Source organism: Pongo pygmaeus, chromosome 6 (genome assembly GCF_028885625.2).
Source record: "Pongo pygmaeus isolate AG05252 chromosome 6, NHGRI_mPonPyg2-v2.0_pri, whole genome shotgun sequence".
NCBI lineage: Eukaryota > Metazoa > Chordata > Mammalia > Primates > Hominidae > Pongo > Pongo pygmaeus.
In genome coordinates, this window is record NC_072379.2 from 137,930,552 (window position 1) to 137,954,525 (window position 23,974).

Here is a 23,974-nt window from a genome sequence, read left to right on the forward strand (position 1 = left end):
GTGAGGATCAGAGAGCAATTGTGCCTCTTAATCAGACCCGACCCCTCTTTAAACAGTGCTTTCAAGGACTAACAATTTTCAATTCCAAATGTCACACCCATGTGGGATCAGGTCAGTTCCCAGGACTGCAGAGCAAAAGATAGACTACTGGTCCCTTAACACAAACAAGCTCTGAAATGTGTCAAAAAATTACTCCAAGATAGAGTGAATCAAACAGGAATTAGAATGACAGCCCAACTCTAATTGGTCACAGGCTGACTGGGCCACTGAGGTCCAGGAGAAACAGAATTTGTGCCCTGGAGCTCTGTGGCAGAGGAGATAGCGTAAATACTGTGTCAAAAAATATACACGAGGCTAGGCACGGTGGCTTACACCTGTCATCCCAGCACTTTGGGAGGCTGAGGCAGGAGGATCACTTGAGGCCAGGAGTTCAAGACCGGCCTGGGCAACATAGTGAGACCTCATCTCTACAAAAATAAATTTTATTTTGTTTATTTATTTATTTATTTATTTATTTTGAGATGGTTTCTCACTCTATCATCCTGGCTGGAGTGCAGTGGCACTATCTCGGCTCACTGCAACCTCTGCCTCCCAGGTTCAAGCGATTCTCCTGCCTCAGCCTCCCAAGTAGCTGGGATTACAGGCACCCGCCACTATGCCTGGCTAATTTTTTGTACTTTTAGTAGAGACGGGGTTTCACCATGTTGGCCAGGCTGGTCTCGAACTCCTAACCTCAGGTGATCCACCTGCCTCGGCCTCCCGAAGTGCTGGGATTACAGGCATGAGCCACTGTGCCCAGCCACAAAAATAAAAAAATTTTAAATACATGCTAAAGTGTTTCCAACACCAGCAAAGGGCTGAACCTCCCAGACACCCCAGGCTAGAGCCCAGGCTGCCATGGCAGGCACCTCACAGAAGTGTATCTGCAGCCACTGGGAGTAAAACTGCTCTCTCCATATTGCACGTGCTTTTCTCAAGAAACGCTTTCTAAGGCCCTGTAGGACTAGAAACACAAGTGATGGTATCTTCTGGATTTTCCAAAGAGATCAAACTATTATGAAGCAAAGTCTCCACAAACATAAACGATAAGAATGCTGGGAAATTCTAAAAGCACTGCGAACTCCACACAATAAGGGACATGAAAAGAGATGAATGGGACACTAAATGTGCCTTTCCCCCACGCCCTCATAACCTCTCCCCGTGCAGTTCTGACAGAAGGGCCCCTTGCAGGCCATCGGACAGCACAGCCAAGGAGCAGGAGCCATCTGTCCTTCACTTGGATCTGGGTGACGGTCAATGCCCACATCCTCTTGCCCACCAAAGAGTGGGGTCTCCTCTAGGCACACATTGGGAGGTTAAAACCCCATTCTAAGTTGCTCCTGTTGTGCTCGGAGCAGTCTCAAGACTTGAAGTTCAGCACTTGGAAGGCACCCAATTAAAGGTCAAAGTACATAGGAGGGCTCCATGCCAGGAGATCTTGGCGTTCTTCTTTTGAAGTCTATGACGGAAATGCTGCATTTTGAAAGCTACTGGGGGAAGTGTTGTGAGACTGAGGCAAACACAGCAGCTGGGCAGAAAATAGATCTATTAGGCTCCTACCGTGGGCTGAGAGAGCTGCTTTGGGAACGGCCCCATGATGCGCTTTCCCTACCCTGCCACGAGGCTATCACCCCCCACAGGGACCAAGGGAGGCTGCTGCTGTACACAAGAGGTCCTCGCCTCCCCCAGGCCTGGCCCACTCAACAATCCTTTCACAGTCTCCTGCTCTATTCCTTCTTCTGTGAGCCACAGATACTATAATTATAAGCTACTTTTTTCATGGAACCTGACCTGCTCCTGCCCCATCTCACTTAAGTGATGACCATGCCACTATCAAGAAGAAAACTGTGGCCAGGCCTGTAGTCCCAGCACTTTGGGAGGCTGAGGCAGGAGAACTGCTTGATCTCAGGGGTTCAAGGCTGCTGTGAGAGATGATCACGCCATTGCACTCCAGCCTAAGTGACAGATAGAGGCTCCATCTCAAGAAAAGAAAAAAAAGAAAGAAAAGGGAAAAGAAAAGAAAGGAAGAAATAAAGAAAAAAGCTGTCAGACATCAACTTCCTCAATAGCATCATCCTCCCGCCCCCTTACCTGCAGGCACCTAAACCTGTAGCCATCACTCCCCCTTCCCACCTGTCTCAGTGGAAGAGGCGCCATTCTCCCTGTGCAAGGATGCACTGCAGTGTGAATCTCTCCTCTCTCAGTTATCAGCTATGTGACCTGAGGTGAGTTATTTCATCTCCTTATAATTGTACTGGATATGGTTATCAGGATTACATGGCTTAATACAACTAATACATATCAACTTCCTAGAAGAATGCCTGACATAAGTGCACATTCAATTTTAGTTACCTATTATTATGTCTATTATTATTATCATTTATCCTAGTCTTCTCTGACAGCTTTCTCAAGTAATTGTATCTTTTCTCTCCATTACCTTCAACCATTTTGTGCTTATGGTAGCTGCTAATCTCCAAAGACAACCACCATCAATGTCAATGTCTATGCTATTTCACCACCCATCAATGGATAGCCCTATTTCCTCCTGCCCCTTGTGGCCTAGTCTTGTGATTTTCTCTGACCAGCAGAATGCAGCAGAGACAACTTTTGAGCACTGGATCTTAAGAGGGCCACTAGCTCCTGCTTCATTCCCCTTAGAAGCCAGCGGCCCCATATGAAGTCCTACTATAAGGAAGCCCAAGCTGGCCACCTGGGAAGAGGCAGGGAGGGCATGTGGTAGAACACGAAGGTAGGAGGGGGGCTGAAACAGCCTCAGCCTTCCAGCCCAGCCCTGGAGCCAACCGAACACAGCCAAGTGAGTGACCCCAGCTGAGTTTCATGGAGCAGGAGAATTATCCATCCGAGACCTGTCCGAATTCCTGACCCACAGAATCATGACAAATAATAAACCATTACTGTTTTAAACCATTCTGTTTTAGGGTGATTTGTTATGCAGCAATAGATAACTGAAACGAGGCTCTCCTTTAGCTTTAAAAGAATGTTCCATCTCATATCCATCTTCAAACATCCCCCACAGTTCTGCAGTCCTACATCCACCAACAGTTACTGCCCTCTTTGTATCACCACCGCAGTCCTCTACAATAGCACTTCACATGCCACTGGATAGTCATTTACGTACAGAACTACTTCCCCTTGTAGACGGAGTTGCTAGATGGCTGTGACCGACTGCCGCATTTCTCTTAGTATCCCAACATCCAGCACGGTGCTCAGCACATGGCAGTGAGTGCTCCATCAACGTTGGCTGAGTCATGCAGACATGTGGGCATGGAACCACCACACAACTGGTCTGCCTGCAGGCATGCCTTCTGGCACTGGCAAACTCAAAACAAAGATGGAAGAATGAAAAACAGGATCCAGGCAAGCACACTTCCCAGAACCAGACAAGATGCAAAAGGTGCAGGAGAGAGATGAAGGGCAAGATCTGCCGGTGGGAGTCAGAAGTCACATGCAGAAAGCCACTGAGATTTAGAAACTGTTTCCACAGCGCTGCTGGTTTATCCGGACTGACAGGGTACACATTCTACAGGTATATCTTGTTTTCCTCTCAGGGGAACTGAACACAATTGGAAGAGGGAGTAGAGGAACCTGAAGGCTGTCAGTGAGTGAAGTCAATATAAACTACAACGAACAAAATAGAACAGTCGCAGGTTCAGGATTTCTGGGAAGCATTCAGAAGGTTAAACTTTATACCAGATCTAGGCAAGAACTCAAGGCGTTAATACACTGTGTTTTATGAAGAACCAAAAAGGCTCAAGGGGCATATAAAACAAACGAAGTAGGACAGCCGGCTATACCGGTTAGTTTTTGAACAAAGTACTTATTTTAAGGCATCAACCTCCTCCCACCAAAATTCCAAAGTAAATAAGAAATTGATTTTAAACCAGTGGTATACACTAATTTAATTAATGGAGAAGATGTATGACAACCACACACTTGGCTGTCAGAAACAAACAACAGAAAAACAGCATAGTCAACACAAAGCAAAAATGGTATCAAAACCACAAGGAAATGATCCAGGACGTGATAAAAGAGGAAATGCGGCAAGAAAATGTCACTCAGTATTAAGAAAAATATTATCCTCACTGGTGGAGAAAATGGAATATGGCTTATCATGGAATTTTAACTTTTTGAGTTTTTTTATTGTTAAAATGTTTAATCTGCCGAAATAAAGTAAAATGCACCACCACACAACACTGTAGGTTTTGAAAGCCTGCTTCATTCATTTCTCTTAACCTATGTTTGGTGAGCATCTTCTTAGGCTAGGCCACGGTGTGACTTCACAGTCAGGGCTTCTAACAGGGACAGGGAGGTGGCCAGGGGCCACAGGTGGCTCTGACTGGGGCTCTGTCCACAGAGCTCACTCTGCCTGTGAGTGGGCAAAGCCTGTGAGTGGGCACTTCAATGGGAGAGACCACAGAGTCATTCTCTAACCCAGACCCAGAACAGAGGAGACCGTGGCTGGGGGTGCACATGCCCACCCCCAGGGTGGGAAAAACTCTTACTAGCTGTGTGACCTTGAGCAAGTCAATGAACTTCTCTAAGCTTTATTTTCCTCCTCTGTAAAATGGGGATCCTTACAGTACCTACCTCATACAATTGTTGCGTAAATCAAACAAGACACACTGTGTCGTCTCCTCACACAATGTTTGGCACACAGCATGCACTCTGTAATTGTTGGGTATTATTATTATTCCCAGCTCAGCCCTGAGACTGCTGCAGGAGAGGACCAGAGAAAGAAGTGCAAAGAGAACTTCATTCAAAGGCCCAAATGCCAATGGACAATCAGAGAAATGCACCTTTAATGGAGATATTTTTTACCTATGAGTTGGGCAAAGACAATAAAGACTGGTAACAGCCTGTATTATGGAGGAGAGAAGCAAGCTGGCACTCTGGTGCATTGCTAGAGAGAATGTGGACTGCTTCAGCCTTTCTAGAGAGCAATTTGGCAATTTGCATCAAAATTTAATATGTGCATACTGCCTAGTCCAGCAAGTCTATTTCTGAGAATTTATCTTAAGAAAGTAATTGGAAAAGTGTGTAAAGATGTATACACAACGATGCTCATAGCAGTGCTTTTTTTTCTTTGTTTTCTTTTCTTTTCTTTTTTTTTTTTTTTTTTTTTTTGAGACAGGGTCTTGCTCTGTTGCCCAGGCTGAAGCGCAGTGGTGCGATCTCGGCTCACTGCAGCCTTAACCTCCTGGGCTCAAGCGATCCTCCCTCTTCAGCCTCCTTCAGCAGGCAGGAGCAGAGGAATTATGGAGGTGGCTGCTAATTTTTTACATCGGGGTTAGGGAAGGCCTCCCTGGTAACAGGAGATTTGAGCAGAGACCTGAAGGAAGGGGAGTCAACTGTGTCAATATCTGAGATAAGAAAGTTCTAGGCAGAGGGAACAGCAAGTACAAATGATTGCAATGAATGCATATCGTTTTTATAATCAGGAAAAAGCCAATAAAGATACTGCATTCTCAAACTACAGGTGCGTGCCACCATGCCTGACTAATTTTTGTATTTTTTGTAGAGATGGGGTTTTGCCATGTTGCCCAGGCTGGTCTTGAACTCCTGGGCTCAAGCAATCCACCCACCTCAGCCTCCCACAGCGCTGGGATTACAGGCGTGAGCCACCACGCCCAGCAATGTTTTCTTATAACATTGAAAGCTGAAGACAATACAATTACCCATCAACACAGAACCAGATAAATGAAGTGTGGAACATCCACAGCGTCGAATAAAATCATGGTGTGGATCTGTATTTCCTGACAACTAAAGATTCCGTGATAAAGTGTGAAGCGAAAAAAAGCAAGCTGCCAAACAACATGTAGAATATGATACCATTGCTTTCTGTGTATGCGCCTGTACATGTGAAAACAGTCTGAAAGGAGAGACACTAAAATCTCATAGCAGTTGTCTGACAGGTAGGATTTGGGGTGATTTTTGCTTTCTAATTTACACCTTCTTTGTACCACCTGACTTTATTCAATGTGCAAGAAATTTTACATTGTAAGTCTCATCACATCACCCTCTGATCAAAACCCTCTATGATCCTCCACCCCTAGCACCCACTTCCCTTCACACCTGAGTGCCTGCTGCCTCCTGCCTCCACCCTCTGCTTTAGGCGCACAGGCCTCCTGTGCCTCCCCCAACACCAGGCACACTCCTGCCTCAAGGCCTCTGCACTGGCCACATCGTTTGCTGGGAACACTGTTCCCCCCAATACCTGCTCGTCTTGCCCCCTTGCCTCTTTCAAATGTTAGTTTATCACTGTTATGGGTTGAACTGTGTGCCCCCAAAATTCACATGTTGAAGTCCTAACCCTAGAACCTCAGGATATGACCTTACGTGGAAACAGGGTCATCAAAGATGTAGTTAAAATAAGGTCATACTGAAGTAGGGTGGGCCCCTATCCAATACCATGGTCCTTACAAAAAGTGGAAACTTGCACGCACACACACACAGAGGGAACGCCATGTAAAGACTGGAGTCACACTGCCATGAGCCAGGAACCACCTGTATTAGTCAGGGTTCTCTAGAGGGACAGAACTAATAGGATAGCTATATATATATATATACACAGAGGAGTTTATTAAGGAGTATTAAACTCACACGATCCCAAGGTCCCACAACAAGCCAACTACAAGCTGAGGAATAAGGAAGCCAGTCCGAGTCCCATATCTGAAGAACTTGAAGTTCGATGTTCAAGGGCAGGAAGCATCCAGCATGGGAGAAACACGTAGGCTGGGAGGCTAAGCCAGTCTAGTATTTTCATGTTCTTCTGCTTGCTTTTATCCTAGCCATGCTGGCAGCTGATTAGATTGTGCTCACCCAGATTAAGGGTGGGTCTGCTTTTCTCAGCCCATTGACTCAAATGTTAATCACCTTTGGCAACAACCTTACAGACACACCCAGGATCAATACTTTGCATCCTTCAATCCAATCGAGTTGACACTCAATATTAACCTTGCACCACCAGAAGCTGGGAGATAGGCCTGGAATAGATCCTTCTCTAGCACCTTTGGAGGAAGCACAGTGCTGCTGACACCTTGATCTTGGACTCCAGAACTATAAGACAATAACCTTCTGTTGTGTAAGCCACTCAGTGTGTGGTACGTCATTATGGCAGCTTGAGCAAATGAATCCAGCCCCATTTTCAACGAGGCTCCCTAAACACCCAGATCAAAACTGCAACTCATCAGTCCAAGCTGTTTATCTGCTGCATTTACACATGACATCTACCGCGGAATAACACGATATCATTAACTTTGTCCACTGATGTATCCCAAGGGCCCAGCACAGTGCCTGCACAGAGCAGGCACTCAAAGATTTGTGGAATACATGGACAAACGACACTGAACTACACAAAGTCAGCCCTGGTGGGGCCTACAGTCCAGTGGAGGAAGGCAGAATGCACAGACAAATATGTAGAAGACAATGATAAGTGTCATGGAGAAAAAAAGCAAGCAGGAGCAGAGGAATTACGGAGGCGGTTGCTAATTTTCACATCGGGGTTAGGGAAGGCCTCCCTGATAACAGGAGATTTGAGCAGAGACCTGAAGGAAGGGGAGTCAACTGTGTCGATCATATCTGAGATGAGAAAGTTCTAGGCAGAGGGAACAGCAAGTACAAATGATTGCAATGAATGCATATCGTTTTTATAATCAGGAAAAAGCCAATAAAGATATTGTACTCTCAAAAGGCATTAAGATATTTAAAAGCCCAATTCTAGGGGCTAGGAAAACCATCTAATTTTTCAAATTCCTAAGACTCTCTTCAGGCCCAGGCTGAAAACTCCAACCCATTCCTGGAGCCGCCTTCCCCAGCCCAGTCTCCCAACCCATCCTCCATTAAACAGCTGTCCAGGAGAAAAAAAACACTCAACAGTGCAAGGATGCTGAGGTGAGGTAAGGTGAAGCAGCCCCAAGGTGGAGAGGCCCCAAGATCTTTGCTGGTGCTACAAAGCCAAGGGCAACAATCCTGACCACTATCCTGGCCACCAGTGGCTGACTTGTCCCCCAATCCCCATCCAGATCTGGCCTGTGCTGGCCTGCACAGATGCCCCTCCATCCCAGCCTGTCATCTGCCTCCACTGCCAGTTCCCAAAGCGAGCACCTGTCACGTGCTCCTGCTCTGCACCAAGACCACTGAGGCTCCCAGCTCTGAGCAATGTCCACTCCTGCTTCCCTACCAGCTAGTTCCCACTCCACTGGGCATGGATGAAGCTGGAAACCATTATCCTCAGCAAACTAATCCAAGAACAGAAAACCAAACATCGCATGTTCTCACTTATAGGTGGGAGCTAAACAATGAGATCACATGGACACAGGGAAGGGAACAACACACACCAGGCCCTCTCGGTAGGTGGGGTGGGAGGAAGGAGATTATTAGGAAAAAGAGCTAATGTATGCTGGGCTTAATACCCAAATGATGGGTTGACAGGTGTAGCAAACCACCATGGCACACATCTACCTATGTAACAAACCTGCACGTCCTGCACATGTATTCCAGAACTAAAAATAAAAATTAAAAAAATAACTGTGGTTAAAAACATAACATAAAATTTACCATCTTGCATTAATGTTAAACAGAAATTTTTATTTAAAGGCAATTCATTGCAGCAGCGATATATATTTTTAAAAGGAAACAAACTAGAGGTCAGATAGTGAACAGAGCTTTATTTTTCAATCCATCTAGTACAGCCAAAGTATAAAAAGCTAAAAACCTTGTGCTCCAAGGCTGGGCGTGGTGGCTCACGCCTGTAATCCCAGCACTTTGGGAGGCCGAGGCGGGCAAATCATGAGGTCAGGAGATCGAGACCATCCTGGCTAACACGGTGAAACCCCGTCTCTACTAAAAATACAAAAAATAATAATAATAATTAGCCAGGCGTGGTGGCGGGCACCTGTAGTCCCAGCTACTGGGGAGGCTGAGGCAGGAGAATGGCGTGAACCTGGGAGGCGGAGCTTGCAGTGAGCCGAGATCGCACCACTGCACTCCAGCTTGGGCGACAGAGCCAGACTCCGTCTCAAAAAACAAAACAAAACAAACAAAAAAAAAACCTTGTGCTCCAACAATATTTTCTTCAGCATCCTTTTTTTAACTTTATTTTAGGTTTGGGGTATAAATGCAGGTTTGTTACACAGGTAAACAGGTGTCACAGGAGACTGTTGTACATATTATTTCATCACCCAGGTATTAAGCCCAGTACCCAATAGTTATCTTTTCTGCTCCTCTCCCTCCTCCCACCATCCAACTCAAGGAGGCTCCAGTGTCTGTCGACTCTTTCTGTGTTCATAAGTTACCATTTAGCTCCCCCAAATTGACCATCTCAACCATTTCTAAGTGTACAGTTCCACAGTGTTGAGTATATTCACGTTGCCGTGCAAATGACAGCCTGAACTCCTTCATCTTGCAAAGCTGAAACTCTGTCCCCATTAAACAAAAACTTTCTATTCCCCCCTCCTCCCAGGCCCTTGCCATCCTTCTACTCCCTGTCTCCACGGCTTTGACTACTCTAGGGACCTCATGTAAGTGGAATCCTATAGTATTTGTCTTTTCATGACTGGCTCATCTCACTTGGCATAACGTCTTTGAGGTTCATCCATGTTGTAGCATGTGTCAGAATTTCCTTCCTTTTTAAGGCTGAACAATATTCCACCGAATGGCTAGACCACATTTGTAAAAATTTGTTTATTTTCAATTTTGTGCATACATAGTTGGTACATATATTTATGGGTTATATGAGTTTTGTTTGTTTGTTTTTGAGATGGAGTCTTGCTCTGTCTCCCAGTCTGGAGTGCAGTGATGCGATCTCAGCTTACTGCAACCTCTGCCTCCCGGGATCAATTCTCCTGCCTCAGCCTCCCAAGTAGCTGGGATTACAGGCCTGCACCATCATGCCTGACTAATTTTTGTATTTTTAGTAGAGACGTGGTTTCACTGTCTTGGCCAGGCTTGTCTCGAACTCCTGACCTCAGGTGATCTGACCACCTCAGCCTCCCAAAGGGCTGGGATTACAGGCGTGAGCCACTGTGCCCAGCCCATGAGAAGCTTTGATACAGGTATGTAATACATAATAATCACATCAAGGTAAATGGTGTGTCCATCCCCTCAAGCATTTATCCTTTGTGTTACAAACAATCCAATTATACAAGCTGTTTATAAATGTGCGACTAAATTATTTTTGACTATAGTCACCCTGTTGTGCTAGCAAATACTAGGTCTTATTCATTCTTAACTCTTTTCCTTTTTTAAAAATTTTCCTTTCCTATATAAAAGCAACTTATTCATTCTATTTTTTTGTACCTATTAGCCATCCCCACTTCCTCCCAGACCACAGTTTGTTTATTCATTCATCTGTCCACAGACATGTGGGTTGCTTCTGCCTCCGTCTCAACTTCGACACCCTTTTGCTTCAACTATCTCCAAGTGCTTTTGTAATTCCTGGTAGTCAACCACCCTAACACCTGCTGACACCAGCTCAGGGAACTCAGGACTGGACTAAAGGCTTGTGACCATGCTCAGGGCAGGGGCAGTTCTCTGAGCAGCACATCCAGCCAGGCACCAGCTCAGCTCCCAACCGGCTACTGCTCCTACCCTCAGTTTTGCCCGATGGCTTGAGATCTGGGCTGCATTTTTATGCGCTATGGACTCTCCACTAATTAGATAACCAACAATCTTTGAAATACACCCAACTTCAATGAGAAACTGCACAGTTCTGAGCCTCTCAAGCTTTGGTGTGCATACAAGTCACCTGGAGATGCTTTCAAAAAGTCGATGCAGTAGGTCCGGGGTGGAGTCTGACATTCTGCATTTCTGACAAGCTCCCAGGTGATGCTGATGCTGCTGATCTGGGGACCACACGTGGAGCAGCAAGGACCTGGCAACCTCCCACCTGCTCAGACCTGTCTCCTGGGCTTTGCCCAAGTTCCCCTGGAAGCTGGCTCCATAAGATCATCTGTTTTGTATGTCTGAGGCTTCCCCCTTTGAAAGCTCCCCAACAGTATTTACCCAGTGTTTTAAAGCAGCTCTTCAGACTGTCTGGCTCCACAATTAATCCTAGCACCCAAAACAGTAAGTGATGAAGGGTTCCTTCCTCAGGCCCAAACAACAGAACAAAGAAGAAAGAAGTGACAAGGAGAGTTTCCAAGTGACTCCAAAGGACTGGGAACCACCAGGAAACCACCAGGAGTGAGGAGCCTTCCCAGCTGCCCTGCCCTCGACACAACACCCCGGGACTGCTGTGGCCTATCTTCGGCCAAGGCTCCGGGCCACCCAGGCTGCTGGAGGGACAAGCAGAGTGTCTGCCTGGACTGTGACCAAGACTGGCCTTCCAACTTCAACTGGGCCCTTGCCACTGCCTGGCAATTCTTTCACTCATCCCTTCTCACTCTCCTCTGGAAGCCAGTTGTGTTTGCTCAAGCTCCTGATCCCCCCACGCTGCTGTCCTCTCTCCAGATCTGCTCGCCTCCCACCCTCCATGAATAGACCCGTACTCCCCCATACATCTCTGTCCCCAGACAAGCCACCTGTTTCTCCTTCTGTTTTCCTCCTCTCTCAAATGAACCCCTCCACTCTTGCCCTAGATCCCATCCCTTCCAAGCCCCCAGGAGCCTTCACTCCTGCCCTCTCTGCCTCCCTTTCCAACCCCACCCCAGATTGCCTTCTTCCCAGCCCTCACCTGCACAGATGGCCTCCACCTTACCACTCCCTCTTCCTATGTTATTTCATTCCTTGTGCACACACGGCACCCTTCATGCCGCAGAAGCTGGCCCTCTGAGGGGTTGGGTCCTACCCAGTCAGCAGCTATCTGTCACAACAAAACCCACCCCCTAGGGTTGAGAAACCGTCTTGCAGCTGGACCTCAACCTCGAGAGGGCAAAACTCAGCCTCCAAATCACACTTCCCTTCTCTTGCTGGAAAGATCTTCTTGGCCCCTTTCAATACCAATATGTGGAATATTCTGCACCTTCCGTGCCCATTCTCCCACATCCTAGACCCCCAGCTCCTGCCCTGTACACCTGCTATCTGAGCACACAGGCTTTGACTCAGACGTGGAGCGTAATGAAAACTATGGGGGCCACTGCAGACAGTCAAGCAAGGAGGAAGTGACGTGACCTGTTCCTAGCAGGCCCTTCCCGCTGAAGGTGGAGGATGAACTGGAGGAAGCGAGAGTAGAAGTGGAGGTTGTGACGGTCACCTGGAGAAAAGAGGATGGGAGCTTGAATGAGGGCAGTGGTGGCAGCGATGGTACGGCAGATACATTCAAGAGGGACTTCCTCCCCTCCCATGCACAGTCCTCTGGGAACTTTCTTTCACTCACTGAGGGGCTGGTGCCTGACTCACAGTCCTTTCTTCCTCTCTCCAGGCAAGTTCAACATCCACAGAAGTTATTCACCCCAAAGCCTTCCTCCATGTTCCACTTCAACAACTCATTCCCACCACTACACCCTACCCTGTTCATTACCCAAGACCAAAACTAGAGATGACCCACTTCCCTAACTCGGCACAATGACACCCCAATCCCTCCCGCCCTCCCCCACCTCTCTCCCAACAACTGCCCTGGGATCTCAGCTGCACCCCCTCCTCCCAGTCCCTTTCCCATTGCTCCATCCACAGTTCACCTCCTACCTCATCCAGCCTAGACCCCACGCTACCTCATCCAGACCACCTCTTGCCAGCTCCTTCAATCCCCTTTGGCTCTTCACACCTGCCCTGTGATTCCCCATCCCTGACTCGGGCCAGTGGCTCACCTTTCCCAAACACACAGGAACGTCAAGTGCTAGAGGACAAAAATCACATTGCGGGTTCCCTAACATCACCACAGATACCCCCATTACCTTGGATTTCACTCCCAACCTTCCACCAGTCCCTCCGATTCCTTCTCCCAACATTACTTCTTCCTAACTCTTCTTAGGGTGGTCCTGCCTGCCCAGGTGAACTTCCTCACTTTTGGTAAATTAGCCGTCAGGTCCTCACTTCTACTTCCTTAAATTTTCAACCACTGTTTTTGTTTTGTTTTGTTTTTGAGATAGAGTGTCGCTCTGTCACCCAGGCTGGAGTAAAGTGGCACAATCTCAGCTCACTGTAACATCCACCTCCCAGATTCAAGTGATTCTCCTGCCTCAGCCCCCCGAATAGCTGGGATTGCAGGCACCCGCCATCACACCTGGCTAATTTTTGTATTTTTAGTAATGGCGGGGTTTCACCATGTTGGCCAGGCTGGTCTCAAACTCCTAACCTCAAGTGAGCTGCCTGCCTGGGCCTCCCAAAGTGCTGGGATTACAGGCACAAGCCACCGCGCCCGGCCCAGTCACTGTATTTTTACTGACTCTTGAAGCCTACAAACACAATCAAGTCTAAAACACATTTTTAAAACTTCCACCAATCCTCCTGCCACCATTAAGTTATAGGGAGTAACTCAAACCTCATGAGGCCTAAGAATAACATAAAAAGAGCTTGTGGAACATTTCAAAAATACAAATCCTCAGGCATCACCTGTTTCAGTAGAGTTGGCTTGACCATGAGTTGGGTTTTTAACAGGTGATTCTGATCAGTTGGCCCTCATCCCATCCTTCAAGAAACAGTTTGGTATAGTAGCATTTGACATGATGGATCACTTACCTAGAGGAAAACTCTCTCCTCCTCTCCTGGCCTCACAGCACTATTTTGTCATGATGGTCAGTTCCTTTGTATGCTCCTCTTTGTCTTCCCCTCTCCTTCATGCTAGTTTCAGGGTTTCTGTCCTCGGCCGCCTTGTCTACTAACTCTCCATGCTCCCCACTCACTAGTGTCTTCCATATCTATGACTTTAACTACCATCAAGTGCAACATTTAACAAGCTTTTTTTTTGTTTAAAGTTCTTGCTCTGTCGCCCAGGCTGGAGTGTAGTGCCACAATCCCAGCTCACTGCAGCCTCAACCTGCTGGGCTCAAGCAATCCTCCTGCCTCGGCCTCCCGAGTAGCTGAGACTACAGGTGCATGCCACCATGCCCAGCTAATTTTTGTATTTTTTTGTAGAAACAAGGTCTCACTATGTTGCCCAGGCTGGTCTTAAACTTCTGAGCTCAAGCAATCCTCCCGCCTTGGGCTTCCAAAGTGCTAGGAATACAGGCGTGAGCCACCGCACCCAGCCTAACTTTTTTTCTAAGTACTGGATCTGGGATAGATTAAAAAAAATGAATGAATGTACAGGTGATAGTCAACACAGTTAACAGCAGTGGAGCACGAGCACTGACAGTCGGAAAGGGAGCTATTCTAATTTTACAGGCAAAGGATCTGAACAAACATTTCTCAAAAGAGACACATAAATGGTCAACAGGTAAAGAAAAATTGCTCAGCATCCCTAATCATTAGGGAAATGCAAATTAAAACCACAATGAGCTAGCACCTCACACCTGCCAGAATGGTCTTCAGCCAAAAAACTAAACCAGAGTCCTTGAGGCGCCTGCTGTGCTGAGCATTAACCCTTCAGTCACTGGATCTCGGTGAGGTCAAGGGTGGCGGTGGTCCTTGGGAGAAGAGTCCTCAAAGAGGGCAGGGAGGCTCAGGGTACTTGGGGGTGGGGAGTAAGGAATATTCAGTACAGCAGCTATTTACCAACTGCTATGGCAGTATCTCAGTGGTTTTGTTTTGTTTTTTGAGACAGAGTCTCATTTTGTTGCCTAGGCTGGAGTGCAGTGGCGTGATCTCAGCTCACTGCAACCTTTGCCTCCCGGGTTCAAGCCTCAGCCTCCTGAGTAGCTGGGATTACAGGCACCCACTACCATGCCCGGCTATTTTTTTTGTGTTTTTAGTAGAGACGAGGTTTCACCATGTTGGCCAGGCTGGTCTCGAACTCCTGGCCTCAAGTGACCCGCCTGCCTAAGCCTCCCAAAGTGCTGGGATTATAGGCGTGAGCCACCACATCCAGCCTGTATCTCAGTGTTTTTACAACCAGTCAAATGCTCGCAATGAATGAAAACAGCAGGTCTAGGGGACCATTCTAATCTAGTTGCCTGGTCAAATAAAATATGGTTCTTGCACACTATTCACACAGACTCAGTCCTAAAAGCAGGTGTCTCTCAAGGTCTCTGGAGATTTAGACAGCTCCAGAGTTAGTCCAGGCTGACTTAGCCTTCAATGTTCCAACAATACCTATTCCCAGAAGGCTAGAACAGGAGGCACTTTACCTCTTAGACCAGTGCTTCCCAAACTTCAATTGTGCATGCAAAATCACCAGGAGGATCTTGTTAAATGCAGATTCTGATTCAGAAGGTCGGGGGTGGGCCCTGAGATTCTGCATTTTCTAACAAGCTACGAGGCAGTGGCAGCGATGATGCGAGCTACCAGGCAGTGATGATGCTCAGAGTGTGGGGACCACAAGATTAGAATTTCACTAATGAGAAGTAATTGCCTGAAGCTAACAAAGGAGATGGAAAAAAGAAAGAGACAAAGAGAAAGAATAAGAGAAAGCAAAGTATGTGTCCTGAGTGTGTGGATGCAAGAGCGAAGAATAAAGGGAGTTTTTAAAAAGAAGAGCCATCTGCAACGGTGAGAGTGAGCTGCCTTCAGCAGGTCGTGGGCCTAGAACATCTACCAGGCAAGGAGAAATGACAAAACAACCTAACAGAAAAAGGACAGATGCTGCTTATAAGCGCATTCCAAGACATCCAAGATGTTGACTTGATATGTAGGAGCTACAAGGAGAAACGAGCTACAAGGAGCTAGAGGGTTAATGAGATTAGCGCTAATCTCATTAACCCTTTCTTACACCGAAGAGGAAACCCAGGACAAGGTAACTTGTCCATAGTCACAAAGTTACAGGCAGATTTGCATTTGCACACACCCAGGTTTTTTAACGCACCTTTTAACAAATCCTGCTGCCTAACAACAAGAAAAAGAAATCACATCATTGCGCGCTCCAGATGAAAGGTGGGTGGTCACAACTTGAAAACAAATTAGAGCAGTTAGAACAGTGTCTTCCTATCTGGGAAAATCAACCTAGTGTAATTATAATAACGGTAATTAGCTGCCTCTATCATTCAGGGCACTGATAGAAAACCTGTGGCTCCCACGTCTCTAGTGACTTTTAACAACTCCCTGGCTGGGTTCTGTTTTCAGAATTAAGTGAGGTACTTCCTGACAAGCACTGCAGCAGCTGTTCCCAAACAGGCAGGAGTGAGCATTGAAAATGCAGTCCTCTGCACCCTTTCACTCCCAACCCAAACAAAACCAAGCAAAAACATGTAACAAAAAATGCTTATTTTATTTTACCTTATCTTATTTTATCTTATTTTATTTTGAGACGGAGTCTTGCTCTGTCACCCAGGCTGGAGTGCAGTGGCGCGATCTCAGCTCATTGCAACCTCTGCCTCCCAGGTTCAAGCAATTCTCCTGGCTCACCCTCCCAAGTAGCTGGGATTACAGGCACCTGCCACCACACCCGGCTAATTTCTGTATTTTTAGTAGAGACGGGGTTTCACCATGTTGGCCAGGCTGGTCTCCAACTCCTGACCTCAGGTGATCCACCTGCCTCGGCCTCCCAAAGTGTTAGGATTACAGGCGTGAGCCACCGCGCCCAGCCTCAACATAACGATTTTAAATTAGCTGTTCTAATAGTGAAAAGACAATTGCAAGATACTAAATGGTATACAGTAGTCTCCCTCCTCCAAGGTTTCAGATACCGGAGGACAACTGCAGTTTGAAGATATTTTGAGATATTCTGAGGTATTTTGAGATACAGCATATTCACATTTTATTACAGTAGACTGTTAGAACTGTTCTGTTTTGTTATTATTGTTAATCTCTTACTGTGCCTCATTTTTAAATTAAACTTCATTGCAGGTATGTACATATAGGAAAAAACCATGGTATATACAGAGTTCAGTACTACCCAAAGTATCAGGCATCCACTGGGGGTCTTGGACCACATTCCTTGCAGATAAGAAAGGACTACTATATCTTCAAAATACTGTTAATTTTCAGTTACTGGGTTTACCATATCTGGATCAGTGGTTCCAATGCTCAGTGGCTAAAACTGAGCTGTGAACTTGTTAAAACGGAGATTCCCAGGCACTGACCAAAGAGTCTAATTTAGAGGCTAAGGGTGAGTCTTAGACATCTAAATTCTTAACAAGCACCCCCACATCCCCAAATGATGTTGATGCAGGAGGCCTAGGGGCCACACCTTTGAAACATTTAAGTATTTGTTTATAATATACTAAACCACTCAAAGCATAAATATTCACCTAGAAATGGCCAATGATAAAATAGCACATTAAGATAAAAATTTAACACACCATAAGTATAAATGCAATAAAAAATTATTAAAAGAACAAATGGCAGATCTTGCTAATCAAAATAACCAAAAACTTCTATATTTCAAAATTATGTAAAATTTAAAAGAAATTCCTTTGGAAGGGGGAAAACGCAACAAATAGAAGGAAAAATGGTTGCTATCCTTCTAATACATAAAGATTTAAATACATATCTCTGCCACAACAGGTAAATAAATACAAATACAGAGAAAATTCACAGAATACAAATACGAAATAAAAAATATTCAACTCTAAAGCAGTAAAACGGTGCAGGTTAAAACAATGTATTACAAATTTATTTAACAAGGGCTTTTAAAGTAACATTCAATGCCAGTGATGAAGTGAAATAATACTCAATGCAAGTGATAATGGAAGGCCCCTGCATAAGCTTCAAGGGCTTATGTCAGCATTATAACTTTCAAAAATTGCTTCATTCAAAAATCACATACTGAGTATCTACTAGGGGTCCAGCATTTTGAACAAAACATGCAGAAATCCAGCCTGGTGGGCCTTACATTTTAATCACACTCTAATACCCCTTCCACAAATGTATACTCTAGAAAACACACACACACACAGAAAGAAACATACACAAAGCCTTTTTTTTTTTTTTTTTTTTTTGAGACGGAGTCTTGCTCTGTCGCCCAGGCTGGAGTGCAATGGCGCCATCTCGGCTCACTGCAACCTCTGCCTCCCTGGTTCGAGCAATTCTGCCTCAGCCTCCCAAGTAGCTGGAATTACAAGCGCGTGCCACCACGCCTGGCTCATTTTTGTGTTTTTATTAGAGGCGGGGTTTCACCATGTTAGCAAGGCTGGTCTCAAACTCCTGACCTCAGGTGATCCACCCACCTCGGCTTCCCAAAGTGCTGGGATTACAGGCGTGGGCCAGTGCGCCCGGCCAGCAGAGCCTTTTCTATGTAGCTATTCATCAGCATTACTTACACAACCCAAAAAATGGAAATAAAAGAATAAATCATTAGGATAGAAAATTGTTTCCAAATAAGATTTAATGAATGGAAAAATGCTTAAGTTAAATGTAGAGTGGAAACGGTAGTAAATATAATTGTGCATATAATTCTATTCTTTTTTTAATGTTAACAAAAAAAATGACAAAATTACTTAGCGTTACCTACAGGCTGTGAGATTATGGGTGAATGGTTTCTGTACCTTTCAGTAATTTCCAAATTCCCTACAAAGCAATCTATTTCATAATAACTATTACTTTTTAAAAACTTATCTCTGAATAAGGTGAAGAAACGGGGCATGATTCTTTGTTTTTATATTGTGGATGGCTAATCACTTAAGAGCAATGCATTCAAAAGTCCAAAGCATTACAAGTTGTTTCCACAACAGTCAATGGTTAAGACCAAACTTGTAAATGTTTTTTTTTAAAAAAAAAAAAAACACATTCAAAATGCTGAATGAAATAGAAATAGACAAGAAATCAATTCAACATAGAGATTTAACCAAAGACTGTAATAAGGGGACCACCTGGAAGGTGGACTCTATTGAACAAAAGTTAACAAGAGAAGCCAGCTGAAGGAGGAGATAGCTTTCAGACAGCCACGGAAGGGAATGCTGCCTCACATACGAAGTCCAAAACAGGTCTAAGCCATGCCATTTTCTGACTACCACTGCTTATTCTTTAGAAAGAGAAACAACCACCATGGCAGTGTTCAGCAAAGCTCTATCTTCCAAATCTCCTGGTGAAAATACCATACTCAGGACTGGGAGGGCGGCCCAAGCAACTGCAACGCACCCTCTTCCCAGGATCAACAGCACCGCCCAGGCACCCTACACACACCCTAGCTACATCAGGAAGCCACCCTCCACCAAGATAGTTCCTCACAGACTTCAAGCAGATGGGGTCACCTCCAGCAGGTCATCCATAAGGAATCCTGCCTTTCCTGTCCGGGAATGGTCTGTGCAAGCATTTGTACTTCCTTCACTGCTCTGTGTTTCCAGCTGAATCCTGGAGCACAGGGGCTGTGCCCTCCATTTCTTAGTTCCTAGTCTATGAGCCTGGCAGCGGCTGAAGCCAATATACAAACTAGTGAAAGGATGAAGTGTCTTTCCATGATGTCAGGTCTAGAATGGAAATATTATTAATTTCATGTCTCCAGGTTGAATATTTGTATTGGGGGTAGAGGGGAAGCAGGAAAGGACTTCCAAAGAAGAGAAGGTTAGGGATGGGCAGTGCAAACAGCTTCACTATTTATTTTAAAGTTACCAGAAGAAGCACTTATATTCTCCACAACCTCTGCAGTACACCCAGATGGCCACATTCATATGGGGAAGCCATCAGGCACAGAAAGGAAGCATGTCATACAGTCTGAAGCCAAACCAACCTAAACTCAAAGCCTTAGTTTCTGCATCTGTAAAATGGGGATAACTATGCCTAACTCACAACGTGACTGGATTGTGTATATAAAATTCAACACCTGGCACACAAAAAGCACTCAGGAGATGGAAACGGTTTATCTGCTGTATCCTATGACAGATGAATCCACGAGTATCAGATGGGCTCTCTTTGTTGACTAAAGCCAAGAGACCCTTGACAATGATCTCATCTCCTCTGGACACACAGGGCTGGAACTCGCAGGAGCAGGACTGAGACGGGAGGTCCTAGGTTAGAGTAAGGTGTTTGCACTAGCTGTATACTGCCTAAAAGAGACTCATTCTGTCACCCCAACCCTGGTTCCACCCAGCTATGGGAAATCTCTGCAGAGGCTTCAGGCGTGGATATGTCTATGGGCCAAGAGCGGGCTTGGGAGGCAGGGAAAGTGGTGACTGTGACCTTGAGCAAGGCACTTCTCTGCCTTAGTTTCCTCTTTGGTAAGCAGAGTGGACCTGTTCCATGATCCCTGAAGTCCTCCCTGTGCTTCTATTGTACCATCCCCTCTAGGGCACTGGTTATAATTCTCACAGGTCCAAGGGACACCTTCAAATCTGTTCCAATTCCTCCCAGCCACTGAGTAGCCCTTTGGCCCTGCTCCCACAAGAAGGGAGGATTCGGAGCAGCGTTCACGGCTTTCTGGGTTTTGTTCTGTGTGCAGCAGCCCTCCACCCCGAGCTGCTCCTTCCACCTTTCCTTTTCCGCCTCAAAGTGGTCAAGTGCCTTGTGCAGGGGCAATCGCTGGCCTGCAGTGTCAGCTCAGAGACGGTTTCCAGACCATCCTGTGTACAGGCTCAGGGTGGACAAATAAACATTTTGGAGAAGCAGTAGGAATTAAATCATTTCTTCCACAACAAAACCCTCATGCTTCTTCGTAAATCATGCCTCTTCATTCCATACTGATGAACAGTCACTAAACTGCATCTGTTATAAAAACAGCCCTTACTCCTTTCATGCCCTGACACTTAAGAATCAAAATATTTTCATACTCCATTGTACTAATAATGCCTTGCAGAAGTAATACCAATAGCTATTTCCCTGGAAAGATCCGTGGCCAGGGCGCTTTCCAAGAGGTTTTCTTTGAATGTTCTTTGTGTCCTGCTGCACGGGGGGACACGGCCGGCCTGCCCACATCTGGGGGACGCTGGGCTTGTCCCGGTAATGCAATACTCTTTTCAAGCACACCCCGAATGTACCCCTTCGCCCCGACAATAAAGTATCTCAAAACATTCGATATGCCACATCATACAGCCTTGACAAAAAAGCACTCCGGTGCCTGCATTCTGCAGGAAAAACCAGGCACATTCTGAGATGAAGCCACCAGACCCGCTTCGGGCTCCATGGACAAGAGAACAGCTTTGCAGACCCCTTAGCAAGACCGGCCAGAAGCCGCTCGCTTGTTCGTTTTCATTATTTATTTCCCCCGTGCCTTTATTTGCTGGGCCCCAGAAGAATGGCAAAGCATCTTCCAGAAAGGACGGCGAGAGAGCTGGAGAATAAAAGAGGATGGGCGGGGAAAGCCGGGGTTTTGAAAACAGCAGCGATAAAGGCAGGCGGGGTCGCGGCCGCGTCCCGAGGGTCTCGGCGGGGCTTACCTGGGGCGCACGAGGCCGGCCGGGCCAGCAGCAGCAGCCAGAGGCCGGGGAGCAGCAGCCCCGGGCGGCGGCGGCGGCGGGCGCAGCGGGCGGAAGGCCCTCGGCCGCTCGGCCCCGGGGCCAGCGCGACCCCGGCGCGGGGCTTCCCCTCCATGGCCGCGCCTCGGCGTCGGCGCCGCGCCCCCGGCATTCCCGGCCGGCGCCCCGGCCCGGCCTCGCGGCTCAGCGGCTCTCGGGTCCGGGAGGGGCGGCCGCTGCGGCTGCGGCTGGGACGGGGCGCCGCGCACCGGCGCGGAGGGAGGCCGGCGAGGCGCGGGCGGGCCGGGCCGGAACCGCGGACAGGGGCGCCAGCCGCACGCCTGCCTTGCCGCTCCGCCCCCTTCGGAGCCTCGGAGCCGCTGCCCGGCAACGCGCGGGCCCGGGCGCGGGGCGGCGAGCACCCCCTCCCGGCCGGCCGGGCGCCTGCCTGCCTTCCTGCCTGCCTGCCTGCCTGCGGGGCGGCCGGGGCAGCGTGCGCGGGGCTCGGCGCGGCAGAGGCGGCGGGGGCGGCGAGGCGGCGCGGTCCAGCCCTCCCCCAGGACCCGCCTCCCGGAGGGAGCGCGAGGGGCTCGGGGGGCCTGGGCCGGGCGGTGCCGCCCCGACCCGCACCCAACCCCGGGTCCCGCCGCCCGGGTCCCGCCGCGCGTTCCCCGGGTCGCCCGGATCAGTGTAGGCCGGCAAGCCGGGGGAGGGGGCCTCTCGCCGCCCTCTTGCCGCCCTCGCTCCTCCTCTCCCGCCGACTCCTTGCGGGCAGCAGGTGTGTAGGGCGCTGCGCTCTCAGGACAGCCTCGGGGCCGCGGAGGGGACAAAGCCAGACAAAGTCGGGCTCCTGCGCTACAGCTCAGCGTGCAAGGCAGGGGCGAGCGGAGCGCACGCAGCTCTCCCCCGCCTTCCTGCCTTAAGAAGGTGCGGCCACCTCTGCGGGTCTTCGGGAAGCGACCCTGCGCTCAGGGCCTGGGAGGCCCGCGGGACCCTGCACTTAGCAGGCCTTGAGCAGGCGGCTGCTGAAGCGAATGGGCGTGGAGCTGGGGAGACCGGCATGGCCAGGCCGTTTTAGGGAAAGTGGCGCTCCTGAGAGGTGGAGAGAATGCCCAGGGAGCGTTTGAGGGTTGGAATCCGCGGGGGGAATGAGGAACGGGAAGAAGGGAGTTGACATCTGTCAAGTACCTACTGTGTGCCAGGCATGTCACTCTGAAGACGCCCCGTGGCTTCAGGGTCTAGGGAGGAGGAATTGGAAGTTTTGAATCATTGCATCCCACTGGCATTGTTGCACCAAGAAGATATTAACGGTGTGTATGTGGGACACTATCTTATTGTCCAAAAAAACTATGGCAGACAGCGGAAAATGTGAATCATTACACTGGCAGAGGGATCCTGGTGGCTATTCAGTCGAGTTCCCTTGCCAGGCCCACCCCTTGCAGGGGCTGCCTAGCCTTGCAGCTCCAACTCTTCTGGACTCCTTGCCCTTGGTGAATAGTTCTTCCTAAGAATAGGACAGGGGCACTCTTCTGTAAGTACACACCTGGTCCTTACAGGTGGGTACTTGAAACCTGGTAGTTTCAAGGAAAATGAGAATAAAGGTTAAAAATAGCTTTTGTTGATGTTCCTGGTATTTTTACACGTTATTATGACCCCCCATCATACAGCCCCTATGTTTATTACAGTAACTGCTCCTGTCTCCCAAAGAGGGTTCTGCCTGCACACCCAGGTAAGTACCTAAGAGAGACTGCCCAGATATGTCTGGTCCCAGGACACCATGGCCATAGATCTGGGACCTCTTATTCACACACTTATCTTTATTTTCTGAACTCTGTATAACAGCACATTTGACCGCAAACCACTGCGTTTGTGCAACTCTTGAATGGTCTTGTCCTGTTGTGTTGTTTTATCTTTTATGAATTTATGCTTTGCACACACAGCCCCCACCCCACCTCCAATAAATTAATATGAATTTCGAATATGGTGCTATCCTGCTTAGGATTTCTCATAGCCCCAGTAAGCCCTCAGTAGACAATTGTTGGTTTGAGCCAGAGCATGCATTCCTCCAGTGAAGAGGTTCCATCTTCAGATTTGGCCTCGGCCTCCTGCGAGCTGCCATCTACACTAGACCTGTTGGTGTCAGAGAAAAAAGCCTCCCTCGGTCATGCACGGTGGCTCACGCCCTGTAATCCCAGCACTTTGGGAGGCCAAGGCAGGCAGATCACCTGAGGTCAGGAGTTCAAGACCAGCCTGGCCAACATGGCAAACCCCGTCTCTACTAAAAATACAAAAAAATTTACCCGGGCATGGTGGCACGTGCCTATAATTCCAGCTACTCAGGAGGCTGAGGCAGGAGGATCACTTGAACCCAGGAGGCAGAGGTTACAGTAAGCCGAGATCATGCCACTGCACTCCAGCCTGGGTGCCAGAGCAAGACTCCATCTCAAAAAAAAAAAAAAAAAAAAAAGAAGAAAAGAAAAGAAAGGAGTCTCCCTCTCCATTCTCTGCAAACTCAAAGACAATAAAGTGTTAGCCTTGCCATTAAGAGATTGATCATTTGGAAGTAAAAATAAAAATTGGAACTTTGAGATAATAGAAATGACTCATGGACACCACCT

The 23,974-nt window shown here is 47.7% G+C and overlaps 1 protein-coding gene across 8 annotated transcripts in view; it reads right to left on the reverse strand.

Annotated features, from left to right (window-relative positions):
• KIAA1549 (KIAA1549 ortholog) overlaps nt 1-21,781 on the reverse strand; it is a 158,107-nt gene extending 136,326 nt beyond the window's left edge. For 4 of the 8 annotated variants that reach the window (XR_008503730.2, XR_010126998.1, XR_010126999.1 and 1 more), the window contains exon 1: nt 21,339-21,760. Coding sequence is in view for 4 of the 8 variants with exons in the window: in XM_054495659.2 (XP_054351634.1) it covers nt 21,339-21,528 (190 nt within the window). In the remaining 4 variants the exon portion in view is untranslated. Of the gene's footprint in view, nt 1-21,338 lie in introns of all 8 variants that reach the window. The other 4 variants (XR_010127000.1, XM_063667866.1, XM_054495660.2 and 1 more) reach the window with 2 other exon arrangements.
• Between the last annotated feature and the right edge of the window lie 2,193 nt (nt 21,782-23,974).